This window comes from Salmo salar, chromosome 01, assembly GCF_965601325.2.
Source record: "Salmo salar chromosome 01, fSalSal1, whole genome shotgun sequence".
Lineage (NCBI taxonomy): Eukaryota > Metazoa > Chordata > Actinopteri > Salmoniformes > Salmonidae > Salmo > Salmo salar.
The window spans coordinates 54,340,586-54,355,670 of record NC_138291.1 but is presented as its reverse complement, the minus strand read 5'-3'; the positions used below and the strand labels follow the sequence as shown (position 1 = coordinate 54,355,670).

The 15,085-nt window shown below is 45.1% G+C and overlaps 1 protein-coding gene across 6 annotated transcripts in view; it reads right to left on the bottom strand.

Moving 5' to 3' along the window:
• The window catches only part of cpeb3 (cytoplasmic polyadenylation element binding protein 3), a 77,860-nt gene that overhangs the window by 45,564 nt on the left and 17,211 nt on the right, over nucleotides 1-15,085 (bottom strand). For 4 of the 6 annotated variants that reach the window (XM_014199958.3, XM_014199966.3, XM_014199977.3 and 1 more), the window contains exon 3: nucleotides 4,418-4,571. In XM_014199958.3, the coding sequence (XP_014055433.1) occupies nucleotides 4,418-4,571 (154 nt within the window). The remainder of the gene's footprint in view (nucleotides 1-4,417; nucleotides 4,572-15,085) is intronic. The other 2 variants (XM_014200004.3, XM_014200007.3) reach the window with 1 other exon arrangement.

Here is a 15,085-nt window from a genome sequence, read left to right as displayed (position 1 = left end):
CTCTCTCCAGTCTCCCTCGCTCTCTCTCCAGTCTCCCTCGCTCTCTCTCCAGTCCCTCTCGCTCTCTCTCCAGTCCCTCTCGCTCTCTCTCCAGTCCCTCTCGCTCTCTCTCCAGTCCCTCTCGCTCTCTCTCCAGTCCCTCTCGCTCTCTCTCCAGTCCCTCTCGCTCTCTCTCCAGTCTCCCTCGCTCTCTCTCCAGTCTCCCTCCCTCGCTCTCTCCAGTCTCCCTCGCTCTCTCCAGTCTCCCTCGCTCTCTCTCCAGTCTCCCTCGCTCTCTCTCCAGTCTCCCTCGCTCTCTCTCTCCAGTCTCCCTCGCTCTCTCTCCAGTCTCCCTCGCTCTCTCTCCAGTCTCCCTCGCTCTCTCTCCAGTCTCCCTCGCTCTCTCTCTCCAGTCTCCCTCGCTCTCTCTCCAGTCCCTCTCGCTCTCTCTCCAGTCCCTCTCGCTCTCTCTCCAGTCCCTCTCGCTCTCTCTCCAGTCCCTCTCGCTCTCTCTCCAGTCCCTCTCGCTCTCTCTCCAGTCCCTCTCGCTCTCTCTCCAGTCTCCCTCGCTCTCTCTCCAGTCTCCCTCGCTCTCTCTCCAGTCTCCCTCGCTCTCTCTCCAGTCTCCCTCGCTCTCTCTCCAGTCTCCCTTTGTCCCTGAGCTGATTTACAACAACAAGGGAACATTTGCAGGAGATTCTGGTCTCTCCATCCCCTTCTGTAGTTCCAGTGAAGTCGGGCCGGGCCGAGATGACCTCATCTAGTTCCAGTGAAGTCGGGCCGGGCCGAGATGACCTCATCTAGTTCCAGTGAAGTCGGGCCGGGCCGAGATGACCTTATCTAGTTCCAGTGAAGTCGGGCCAGGCTGAGATGACCTTATCTAGTTCCAGTGAAGTCGGGCCGGGCCGAGATGACCTTTGCTCTCTCGACACAATATTGAAAAAACAGAATCTACGCATGAGAACGCAGCAGGCAGCTACTCATAATACACACACACCCCCCCACTGTCAGGCAGGCTAAGAAAACAACACTGAACATCAGTCAGTTTTCATAATAGGCATGTGACCTACTCTGACAAAATTATCTCAAGGACATACATGTGGTGTTGAAAGAATTTGGGGAGAGTATGGGGAGAGTATCCATTCTAAAACAACATGTTGCTTTTGACAGTAAACTCTCTTTACTCCTTAGATGAAGATAGACCAAGGGCTACCTTCATATTTCCCTGAAATAAAGCATTTGAACCATTTCTTTGATTTCCTGTTTCTTTGTGTCAAATAATCACTAGCCTTTGGAGTGGCATTTTTCTCTCATGTTCCCAGCAATCCAACAGACACATTTGAACCCATTTGTTTGATGCGATGGGGTCCATACTTGCTTACTCAAACTAAACATTTTCTCTAAAATGCTACATATTAGCTTTTCCCATGAGATAACCTGGCATTCTTAGCCCTATAGTAAGGGCTATGACTATTCCCTAGTGTTGTCACGATACCAACATTTTACTAATGATATGATACCAAGTACCAAGATAACGAGTAAGGTCGCGATACCACAGGTCGGTATTGCGTTAGCACCGCCCCCCCCGAAGGCCTCATTTTCTCATTATTTGCAAAAGCCTACCTGTGGTTTGGCTGGAGGAATGGGAGGAAGGAATACATAATGATCTGAATGTCTGTGTGGCAGTAAGGGGGAAAACACCACACGATCCCCTCCCTCACACCCCACAACCCCCACTCACATAAACACGCACCCCACATACACGCAGCTTAAAAAAATGTTTGTGCCTGTGCACTGGTTATACCAGGGATGAAACGATATACAGTGCATTCGGAAAGTATTAAGACCCCTGGACCTTTTCGATATTTTGTTACGTTACAGCCTTGTTCTAAAATAGATGAAAACGTTTTTATCCCCTCAATCAAGCTACAAACACTACCCCATCATTTCTAGAAGTATTCAGAACCTTTGCTATGAGACTCAAAATTGAACTCAGGTGCATCCTTTTTCCATTGATCATACTTGAGATGTTTCTACAACTTGGAGTCCACCTGTGGTAAATTCAATTGATTGGACATGATTTGGAAAGGCACACACCCGTCTATGTAAGGTCCCACAGTTGACAGTGCATGTCAGAGCAAAAACCATGCCATGAGGTCGAAGGAATTGTCTGTAGAGCTCCGAGACAGGATTGTGTCGAGGCACAGATCTGGAGAAGGGTACCAAAACATTTCTGCAGCATTGAAGGTCAAAGAACACAGTGGCCTCCATCATTCTTGTATGGAAGAGATTTGGAACCACCAAGACTCTTCTGAGAGCTGGCCGCCCGAACAAAGGAGGGGGCCTTGGTCAGGGAGGTGACCAAGAATCCGATGGTCACTCTGACAGAGCTCTAGAGGTTCCTCTGTGGAGATAGGAGAACCTTCCAAAAGGACAACCATCTCTGCAGCACTCCACCAATCAGGCCTTTATGGTAGCGTGGCCAGACGCAAGCCACTCCTCAGTAAAAGGCACGAGTTTGCCAAAAGGCACCTAAATACTCTGACCATAAGAAACAAAATTCTCTAGTCTGATGAACTGAAGATTGAACTCTTTGACCTGAATGCCAAGCGTCACGTCTGGAGGAAACCTGGCACCATCCCTACGGTGAAGCATGGTGGTGGCAGCATCATACTGTGGGGATGTTTTTTAGCAACAGAGACTGGGTGACTAGTCAGGATCGAGGGACAAATGAACGGAGCAAAGTACAGAGAGATCCTTGATGAAGACCTGCTCCAGAGCACTTAGGACCTCCGACTGGGGGCAAAGGTTCACCTTCCAACAGGACAACGACTCTTAGCACCCAGCCAAGACAATGCAGGAGTGGCTTCGGGACAAGTCTCTGAATGTCCTTGAGTGGCCCAGCCAGAGCCCGGACGTGAACCCGATCAAATCATCTCTGGAGAGACATGAAAATAGCTGTGCAGCGACGCTCCCCATCCAACCTGACAGAGCTTGAGAGGATCTGCAGAGAAGAATGGGAGAAACTCCCCAAATACAGATGTGCCAGCTTGTAGCGTCATACCCAAAAATAGTCGAGGTTGTAATCGCTGCCAAAGATGCTTCAACAAAGTACTGAGTGAAGGGTCTGAATACTTATGTAAATGTGATAATTCCCCCTTTTTTTATATGTAAATGTGCAACAAAACACCCCCAAAAAATCTTGTTTTTGCTTTGTCATTATGGGGTATTGTGTGTAGATTGATGAGGGGAAAAAACGATTAAATCCATTTTAGAATAAAGCTGTAACAAAATGTGGAAAAAGTCATAACTAGGCTACTAATTTTAGACAGAATTCAAGTCTTTACTGATCTGTTTCACAAATATCAATGTGTTCTTATGGGGGGAAAAAGTAGGTTTATTCAACATATATGTTTACACTGTGTACAAAACATTAAGAACACTGTCCTAATATCGAGTTCCAACCGCTTTTCCCCTCAGAACAGCCTCAATTTGCTGGGGCATGGACTACAAGGTGTGGAAGTGTTCCACAGGGATGCTGACCCACTCATACATTTATTTTTTTAAATCAGAGAGGCTCATGGTCTTGTTGAATAGCAGTAATGTACCGTAATTTGTAATCATTGCCAGGTGGCATCCTAAGTCAAAAAAGCTTACCAGCAGCACTTGACGAGACTGGTACACAGCAGGTACTTTTTCCAAAGCATCTGGGAAATACTCAAATGTAGCATTTATTTCAAGAAAAACTTTAAGTTTAAGTTTAAGCAAGAGTTTGTAAGTATGGCCCCATCGAGTTTTGAATCAATGTTTGTGTCATCCCGCAGCAGGGGCGTAACCTATAAAGGGGTAACTTTAGACCGGTTTCATACCAATTTCACATTCTCTTGTATCCTTTCTCCCCACTCACTAAATAAAAACAGAGGCACAGAAATCTGACCACAATAACCTTCACTGTGCCATAAAAGTCTATCAAAGGATATGGTTGCAATCAGGGCACACGCCTACGAAGAGGCACACACACATGTGAGCAACCAAATCACACGCTGTCACTCAAAACAACATCAGATAAACCACAAAACACGGCGGCACACCATGACGACACAAGAGCCATCTTGTCAACATTCATATTTACATGTGACAGCAATATTTACCCAGGAAATAGAAGCAGAAATGTCATCACGACTACTTGATTAAAGTCAGAAGACAACGCTGAGAAGCAGCTTGTAAGGAAGACGGGAAAAAAAGCAGACACTACACACAGATTACAAGAACAATGTGTAAGATTTTGCAGGTAAGGCCGATGGATAATTGATTGTATTCAATTTATGACTGCAAAATTAACTCAACTAGATTGTATTGGTGGCAGAGAAGGCAAATAGCGCAAATATGAAGCCAAAAACAAAAACCTGATAAGCATGGATGTATGAATACTCCTAACCTGCAAAATGATTCCTCCATATAATATCAGCGATAGTCATTGGTGGGCCACCAGCTGGGTGTGGTTTACCTTTGTCATGGTCAGTCCTTATCATATCCATTAAGGAATTCTCCAAAGAGTGCAAGCTAAATGCATCAAAGGGCCGATTCCGGTCCTGCAAGAGAAGAGAGGGGTCAGAGGTTATTTATCTCAGCTGGTTATCAAAGTAGAACACAACACCACTACTACTCCACACCATCTTGCTTAAGACTCGCTTGAGATAATAGCTTGATGACTTGTGAGAGAATAAGGTAAACTCATCATCCACACAAACCATACAAACACATCCCCCCCCCCCCGATAAGAGGAGAGCAGGGTTTCAACTGAATGAGGGCCTCGTACAACTCTCGTGCCCAAATCAAAAGACGCTCACAGGCCATACAGCCTAATATCACACAGCAGAAACCATGGGAAACGTGCATGTGTTTGCAATTTGCCTCGCTGTTCAAATTCTGGTTGGTTCCCTTTGCTTAAGGGCAGAACGGTACGGAGTCGAAGCCAGATGTTTTCATGTAGCAACACACCGCCCTGGTATTGTTGGAGCATCAAAGCAGGCCAAGACCAGCTGATCTTGTAATCTCAGCAAATATCAGACAGTCAAGATCATACATTAGCCAACAGAAACAGAGAGAGTGAGTATTTGACTTTAGCAGCTGGGGCTGCATATTGTGTACATTTCAGTTGGTCTGATCGGAAAAGGTGTACGCACACTGCACATACATTTATCATTTCATCGTTACAACTATATGTCACTTGGCAAGTAAAAAGCAAAGGATTTCAAGAGTAGAGACACACATTCCAATCAAGGGTAGATAGTGCCAAGTATGGCGTGATTTGAGAGTGTGCTCTTTCCTCAAACACTCAAGATGTTTCCATATGGTGTGTATGACCATTCCTGGGCTAGTGTCAAATAATTGCCATTCCTCCAAAATCATCAAGTTTACACTTCTGAACATATCACTTGTGATATACACTCCAGCCAGTTTATTAGGTACACCATACCACTAACAAAAATGGTTCACTCCCACAGAGTGAGTCACATGGCCGAGGCTTGCTATATAAAGCAGGCAGACAGGCATCAAGGCATTCAGTTACTTATCAAATTCATGTTAGAATTGGCAAAACGAGTGAATTAAGTGACTGAGCGTGGAATGATCGTCGGTGCCAAGCGCGCTGGTTCCAGTATCACAGAAACGTCCGGCCTCCTGGGCTTTTCACGTACGACAGAGTCTAGGGTTTACAAAGAGTGGTGTCACAAACAAAAAAAACATCCAGTCATCAGCAGTCTTGTGGTCAAAAACAACTAATTGATGGGAGGTCGAAAGAGAACGGGCGGGCGGGCCACAAACAGGCAAATAACAGCACACTACTACAGTGGTGTGCAGAACGGCATCTCGGAAAGCACAACTCATCAGTCCTTATCACAGATGGGCTATTGTAGCTGACGACCACACTGGGTCCACTCATATAAGGTAAACAGAAGAAGAAGCGGCTGCAGCGGGCACCAGATCACAAATACTGGACAATCAAGGAGTGGAAAAACATTGCCCGGTCTAACGAATCCCAGTTCCTGTTGCGTCATGCTAATGGCAGTCAGGATTTGACATAAAAGCATAAGTCCACGGCCCCATCCTGCCTGGTGTCAACGGTACAGGCTGTTGGCAGTGGTGTAATGGTGTGGGGAATGTTTTCCCGCAACACGTTATGTCCCTTTATATAAATTTACCAACGTTTCCATGCCCCGAAGAATTCAGGCTGTTCTGGAGGCAAAGGGGGGTCCGACCCGGTACTAGGCGGGTGTACCTAATAAAGTGGCCACCCGAGTGTATGTACAGGGACAAATAAGAATATGGTAGGGAAGAACGCGCCTGAAATACATTGAAGCTTGTCACCAAACATGCCTGACCTTCAGCCAAAGATTAAGCACCCCCTCCGTGTGTGTGTCAGTCCTTCTGGCCAGCTGACCTGCTACGTCGCCACCCGCTGAACCCACCTTTTGAACACATTCACCTGCTGGGCTGCCTGGGACTCGTTTCTAAATACAATACCAATTGGGCAGTGGAATCAATCATATTCTACTCAATAGCCTATATTCATCTGATCTGAATCATCAACGTTCACAGCGAGAGGGAGGAGGGTAGGGCATTGGGCGATTCGTTCTGCATGAAGTTCAGCCTATAAAGTTTAGGGCCATTTGGTATATATTTGGGCCCAGACTACAGAGTTGATTCAGTGAGATTATTTTGGCCCACTTCCTGGATCATTGAGGGAGAGACTGATCCAATATGGAGCCTGTGTTGATACTAGTGACCTGAGAAGCAGACACATTCTAGTAGATCATATCATGAAATATTTTTTATTGTAGGCGAGTAAGTCAGCGAGTAAGTGAATGAGCTTAAGAGGGTGTAGGCAAGTAAGGGAGTGACATACAGAGTGTGCCTGGTGAATTCTGGTTAGGCCTAGCCCTTGGCAGCTGTGTCCTGTGAGTCCACTGCCCTAGCCTCGAGGCCACATTGTTTGCCACCAGCGCTATTGTCGTGCATTCAAAAGCGTTATTCCCCCCTCTCTGGATCCACAGCACTGCCACGGCAGATAAAAATCTGCCCACTTGGTACAAACGGTAAACACTTAAAATGCTGAGTTTTTCATTCGCCTCCCCTCTTTTTCTACCACCATGCACTCTCCTGATCCTGAACAAAGAGAGTGAAGGGCATCATTCACAGTCAGTGGCTAAAAGACCTGGCTTGTGTTTATTAGACACGAAATGGAAGATAAAAGGGAGGGACTACATGAACTTGTCCTATAAGAAACGCTTGTTTTCATTTTCAGTTTTGAAACGTTCTGCCCTAATGAATAGGACTCTGAGGAGATACCCATTATATACCGCTTCTATCAGACTACTCCACCACTGCTTTAATTGTGTTAATACGCCAGCATGTGGGATACAGACCATGTTAACATTGCTCCATATTCTTAAAATTGTCTCCACATCTGGGGCCGGTTGCACCAGTTGGACGTAAATGTTTTTTTTTTTTTTAAGTGGTCTTAAATGCTAGTTTGGGTCTGGCTACGTCCTGTTGCACCAACCGAAAATAACACTAGTCGTAGCTAAGTCCGGCGTAAGTGACGGCTGCTAGGCAGTGCTCGTTTCTTGTTACAATCAGTTTCCAAAAGTAAATAACGAGATAGCAAGCATATTTGTCACATTTTCAGATTCAGAAATAAGAAAAACCATAGAGATGTATAGCAAACATCGGGAGATTCTGACAGTTAAGTTCAATAGCACTGCAACAAACAGAAGAAAAACATTTAATCTGGAGGATTTTTAACTACCTTGAACCAAATTATGAACGCAACAATTTCAGTTCATATAAGGAAATCAAATCGATTGAAATAAATTAGTCCCTAATATATGGATTTCACATGACTGGAATACAGATATGCATCTGTTGGTCACAGATACCTTAAAAAAAGGTAGGGGCGTGGATCAGAAAACCAGTCACTATCTGTTGTAACCACCATTTGCCTCATGCATCGTGACACTCCTGCGAATAGAGTTGATCAGGCTTTTGATTGTGGCCTGTTGTCCTGCTCCTCTTCAACGGCTGTGCGAAGTTTCTGGATATTGGCGGGAACTGGAACATGCTGTCGTACACATCGATCCAGAGCATCCCAAACATAATCAATGGGTGACATGTTTGGTGAGTATGCAGGTCATGGAAGATCTGGGACATTTTCAGCTTCCAGGAATTGTGTACAGATCCTTGTGACATGGGGCTGTGCATTATCATGCTGAAATATGAGGTGATGGCGGCGGATGAATGGCACGACAATGGGCATCAGGATCTCGTCACGGTATCTGTGCACACAAATTGCCATCAATAAAATGCAATAGTGTTCGTTGTCCGTAGCTTATGCCTGCCCATACCATAACTCCACCATGGGGAACTCTGTTCACGTCAGCGAACAGCTCGCCCACACGACGCCCTACACACTGTCTGCCACCTGCCCGGGATTCATCTGTGAAGAGCACACTACTTCATCGTGCCAGTGGCCATCGAAGGTGAGCATTTGTGAGCATTACGACGCCGAACTGCAGTCAGGTCAAGACCCTGGTGAGGACGACGAGCACGCAGAGGAGCTTCCCTGAGACGTTTCTGACAGTTTGTTCAGGTATTCTTCTGTTGTGCAAACCCAGTTTCATCAGCTGTCCAGGTGGCTGGTCTCACACCATCCCACAGGTGAAGAAGCCAAATGTAGAGGTCCTGGGCTGGAGTGATTACACGTGGTGTGCGGTTGTGAGGCCAGTTGCCAAATTCTCTAAAATTATGTTGGAGGTGGCTTATGGTAGAGAAATGAACATTCAATCTCTGGTAACAGTTTTGGTGGCCATTCCTGAAGTCAGCATGCCAATTGCACGCTCCCTCAAAACTTGAGACATCTGTTGTGTGACAAAACTGCACATTTTAGAGTGGCCTTTTATTGTCCCCAGCACAAGGTGCACCTGTGTAATGATCCTGCCGTTTAATCAGCTTCGAGATATACCACACCTGTCAGGCGGCTGGATTATCTTGGCAAAGGAGAAATGCTCACTAACAGGGACGTAATCAAATTTCTGCACAACATTTGAGAGAAATAAGCTTTTTGTGCATATGGAAAATGTCTGGGATCTTTAATTTCAGCTTATGAAACATGGGACCAACACTTTACATGTTGCGGTTATATTTTTGTTCAGTATAATAAAGTAAATGATGAGAATGGGGAGTTTGGCTGCAGATCAGTAGAGAAGGTGCGAAAGAAGGGAAAGATCTCATGACAAGAGCAAGAAAAGACGCCGGTGCCCTGAAAAACCCACCTACGGGAGGAGGTCTTGCTCCTAAAACATTGCCTTACAGCAACATAGCTTATATATTTGGCACAGATTCCCCTGCCTTCATGGGAATGGATGGTGCGGACAGCACGGCATCACCCCGCGCAGTCACCCAGCAGAATGACAAAGATGATTAAAAAAAATCTCAAGATCCACATCCACTAACAGCAGCCGAGTAGTGGAGATCAATAGCAACAGTACAAACTAAAACCATTCATTTATCATTACCTAACTACCAGGTGGAGGCTATATGTGCGGGATATTTCAAGGCACCACTGTTGTCTTTGCCTTCGTTAGGTCTTTCTATTTCTTGTGACCACTGTCTGCATGCAACATGCTGGCTACTCTCCTATTAAGGCGACTCAAGCTGCCCGGACAAATCGTTTAAAGCCACAACGCAGAGCCAGAGCAGGGTGCATTGGGACAAGACCAGCTAAATGAGATGCAGATGACGTTCATAGAGAAGGCGATAGAGAGAGACGGAGACTGAGAAAAAAACATATATTTTTTTTTAAATGGGAGCTTGAGAAAAATAAATTAAATTGAAGAAATTAGGTTCCTTGAGCAGCAACATCAACAGACCATTGCAGAGTGAGGGGGAAAAACACACTACACTGTAGCCAACAATAATAAATAGTACATCGAATATGCCTATTAGCCTTTGAATAATAAATAAATACATGTATTTTACAATCATTTTAAGTGTTGTCTTTGCATTTGTAAATACTACCAATAAGACTTTCAAAATGTTGAAGGAAAGAAAGGAGGATATGGCTTTTAATCATTACAACATATTTCTTAATTGGTTGGTTATAGAAGTTTCAGTCTCTCATTTAGCCTAGACCTATAGACCCATTTCTGTGTTTTAAAACGCGCAAGTTTCTGGCAGAACAAGGGGGAGTTCTTGTAGAACACCTGCAAAAAAAGCCTCTATTTACAAATCACATTTTATTTGTCACATACACATGGTTAGCAGATGTTAATGCGAATGTAGCGAAATGGTTGTGCTTCTAGTTCTGATAGATTACTTGTTAGATATTACTGCACTAACAATCCCCAACAACTACCTAATGCACACAAATCTAAAGGGGTGAATGAGAAAATGTACATGGAAGTATATGGAGGAGCGATAGCCGAGCAGCATAGGCAAGGTGCAATAGATGGTATAAAATACAGTATATACACGTCATATGAATAATATAAAATATGCAAACATTACTAAAGTGGCATTATTTAAAGTGACATTGTATAAAGTGACTAGTGATCCATTTATTAAAGTGGCCAGTGATTTGGGTCTCAATGAAGGCAGCAGACTCTCTGAGTTAGTGATTGCTGTTTAGCAGTCTGATGGCCTTGAGATTGAAAAACAGCTTCTGTCTCTCGGTCCCAGCTTTGATGCACCTGTACTGACCTCGCCTTCTGAATGTTAGCGGGGTGAACAGGCAGTGGCTCAGGTGGTTGATGTCCTTGATGATCTTTTTGGCCTTCCTGTGACATCGGGTGCTGATGGAGGGCACGAAGTTTGCCCCCGGTGACGCATTGTGCAGACCGCACCACCCTGCGGTTATGGGCGGTACAGGATACTCTCAATTGTGCATCTGTCAAAGTTTGTCAGGGTTTTGGGTGACAAGTCAAATTTCTTCAGCCTCCTGAGGTTGAAGAGGGGCTGTTGCGCCTTCTTCACACACAGTCTGTGTGGGTGGACCATTTCAGTTTGTCTGTGATGTGTATGCAGAGGAACTTGAAACTTTCCACCTTCTCCACTGCTGTCCCGTCGATGTGGATTGGGGGGGGGGGGGGGGGGGGGGGGGTACTTCCTCTGCTTGTTTCCTGAAGTCCACAATCATCCTCTTTGTTTTGTTGACGTTGAGTGAGAGGTTGTTTTCCTGACACCACACGCCGAGTGCCCTCACCTCCTCCCTGTAGGCTGTCTCGTCGTTGTTGGTGATCAGGCCCATTACTGTTGTGTCGACTGCAAACTTGATGATTGAGTTGGAGGCGTACATGGCCACGCAGTCATGGGTGAACAGGGAGTACAGGAGGGGGCTGAGAACGCACCCTTGTGGGGCCCCAGTGTTGAGGGACAGCGAAGTGGAGATGTTGTTTCCTACCTTCACCACCTGGGAGCGACCCGTCAGAAAGTCCAGGACCCAGTTGCACAGGGCGGGGTCGAGACCCTGTGCCTTAAGCTTAATGATGAGCTTGGAGGGTACTATGGTGTTGAATGCTGAGCTATAGTCAATGAACAGCATTCTTTCATAGGTATTCCTTTTGTCCAGATGGGACAGGGCAGTGTGCAGTGTGATGGCGATTGCGTCTAGGGTGGGTCTAGGGAGGCCGGTAAGGTGAAGGTGATATGATCCTTGACTAGTCTCTCAAAGCACTTCATGATGCTTTGAGTTATCTTTGCCTTCTTGGGTACAGGAACAACAGTAGCCATCTTGAAGCATGTGGGGACAACAGACTGGGATAGGGAGCGATTAAATATGTCCGTAAACACACCAGCCAGCTGGTCTGCACATGCTCTGAGGACACGGCTAGGGATGCCGTCTGTGCCAGCAGCCTAGCGAGGGTTAACACGTTTAAATCATTTACTCACGTCAGCCACGGAAAAGGAGAGGGGGGGGGGGGGGGGGGGGGGGGCGCAGTCCTTGTTAGCGGGCCGCGACGGTGGGACTGTATTATCCTCAAAGCAGGCAAAGGTGTTTAGTTTGTCTGGAAGCATGACGTCGGTGTCTGTGACATGGCTGGTTTTCTTTTTGTAGTCTGACTTCCTGTAGACCCTGCCACATATGTCTTGTGTCTGAGCCGTTGAACTGCAACTCAACCTGGTCCCTGTACTGGCATTTCGCTTGTTTGATTGCATTGCAGAGGGAATAACTACACTGTTTATATTAAGTCATATTCCCAGACCTCTTTCCATGGTTAAATGCGGTGGATCGCGCTCTGTTTTTTTGCGAATGCCGCCATCCATCCACGGTTTCTGGTTAGTGTAGGTTTTAATAGTCACAGTGGGTACAACATCTCCAATGCACTTCTTTATAAAACACACTCACCGAGTCAGCGTATAAGTCGATGTTGTTCTCTGAGGCTGACCAGAACATATTCCAGTCCGCGTGATCAAAACAATCTTGAAGTGTGGTTTCTAATTGATTGGACCAGCATTGAATGGTTTTCGTCACTGGTATATCCTGTTTGATTTTCTGGCTATAAGACAGTATGACCAAGATGGCGTTGTGGTCGGATTTGCCGAAGGGAGGGCGGGGGAGGGCTTTGAGAAGCAGAAGTTAGAGGAGCAGTGGTCGATGGTTCTGCCCATGTGCGTAGCGCAATCAATATGCTGGTAGAATTTAGGTAGCCTTGTTCTCAAATTTGTTTTGTTAAAATCCCCAGCTACAATAAATGCAGCTTCAGGATATACAGTGCCTTGCAAAAGTATTCATCCGCCTTGGCATTTTCCCTATTTTCTTGCATTACAACCTGTAATTTAAATGGATTTTTATTTGGATTTCATGTAATGGACATACACAAAATAGTCCAAATTGGTGAAGTGAAAAACAATTGCATGTTTAAAAAAATAAATAATAATAATAATAGGAAAAGTGGTGCGTGCATATGTATTCACCCTCTTCGCTATGAAGCCCCTAAATAAGATCTGGTGCAACCAATTACCTTCAGAAGTCACATAATTAGTTAAATAAAGTCCACCTGTGTGCAATCTGTGTGTCACATGAGCTCAGTATATATACACACACACCTGTTCTGAAAGGCTCCAGAGTCTGCAACACCACTAACCAAGGTGCACCACCAAGGAAGCTACACCATGAAGACCAAGGAGCTCTCCAAACAGGTCAGGGACAAAGTTGTGGAGAAGTACAGATCAGGGTTGGGTTATAAAAAATATCAGAAACTTTGAACATCCCACGAAGCACCGTTAAATCCATTATTAAAAAAATGGAAAGAATATGGCACCACAACAAACCTGCCAAGAGAGGGCCGCCCACCAAAACTCACGGACCAGGCAAGGAGGGCATTAATCAGAGAGGCAACAAAGAGATCAAAGATAACCCTGAAGGAGCTGCAAAGCTCCACAGCGGAGATTGGAGTATCTGTCCATAGAACCACTTTAAGCCGTACACTCCACAGAGCTGGGCTTTATGGAAGAGTGGCCAGAAAAAAGCCATTGCTTAAAGAAAAAATAAGCAAACACGTTTGGTATTCGCCAAAAGGCATGTGGGAGACTCCCCAAACATATGGAAGAAGGTACTCTGGTCAGATGAGACTAAAATTGAGCTTTGTGGACATCAAGGAAAATGCTATATCTGGCACAAACCCAACAGCTCTCATCACCCCGAGAACACCATCCCAACAGTGAAGCATGGTGGTGGCAGCATCATGCGGTGGGGATGTTTGTCATCGGCAGGGACTGGGAAACTGGTCAGAATTGAAGGAATGATGGATGGTGCTAAATACAGGGAAATTCTTGAGGGAAACCGGTTTCAATCTTCCAGAGATTTGAGACTGGGACGGAGGTTCACCTTCCAGCAGGACAATGACCCTAAGCATACTGCTAAAGCAACACTCGAGTGGTTTAAGGGGAAACATTTAAATGTCTTGGAATGGCCTAGTCAAAGCCCAGACCTCAATCCAATTGAGAATCTGTGGTATGACTTAGATTGCTGTACACCAGCGGAACCCATCCAACTTGAAGGAGCTGGAGCAGTTTTGCCTTGAAGAATGGGCAAAAATCCCAGTGTGCCAAGCTTAGAGACATACCCAAAGAGACTTGCAGCTCTAATTGCTGCAAAAGGTGGCTCTACAAAGTATTGACTTTGGGGGGGTGAATAGTTATGCACGCTCAAGTTTTCAGTTTTTTTGTCTTACTTCTTGTTTGTTTCACAAGGAAAATTATTTTGCATCTTCAAAGTGGTAAGCATGTTGTGTAAATCAAATGATACAAACCCCCCGAAAATCTATTTTAATTCCAGGTTGTAAGGCAACAAAACAGGAAAAATGCCAAGGGGGTGAATACTTTTGCAAGCCACTGTATGGTTTCCGGTTTGTATATAGGCTAGTTAAGTTACTTAATGGCCGTCTTGATGTCTGCTTGAGGGGGAATGTACACAGCTGTGACTAGAACTGATGATAATTCTCTTGGTAGGTAAAATGGCCGTCATTTGAGTGTAAGGAATTCTAGGTCGGGTGAGCAGAAGGACTTGAGCTCCTGTATGTTGTTATGATTACACCATGAGTCGTTAATCATAAAGCATACACCCCCGCCCTTCCTCTTCTCATAGAGGTGTTTATCTCTGTCTGCGCGATGTATGGAGAAGCTTAACCGATTCCGACAACATATCCCGAGAGCGCCATGTTTCCGTGAAACAGTTTCTCTCGCTCTCTCCCCATGTTGCTTTTGAGTGCATTTCACACAACTTTTGAATTATAATTAGATTTTAAGGCTTGTATGAATGTCCTGCTTAATATAATATTTGTGTCATCATCGCAAATCAACTGCATTACACTTAAACTTCTACCAGTAAAATGGCTCTTTGGCTAGCTTTTGCTACAGCCTACAGTATATTAACGAGCGTTAGTATTCTAGCTAAGAACCACTGCATCCAAAATTGTTATTTTGCAAAGATCACAAACAAATATAAATCTTAGCAACTGTTCAAGCAAGAATCAAAAGATAATTGTAAGCGTATTAGAACCCAAAAATGTTGTTTAGAAGTAATAAAAACGTAAAGCTATGTTGAATG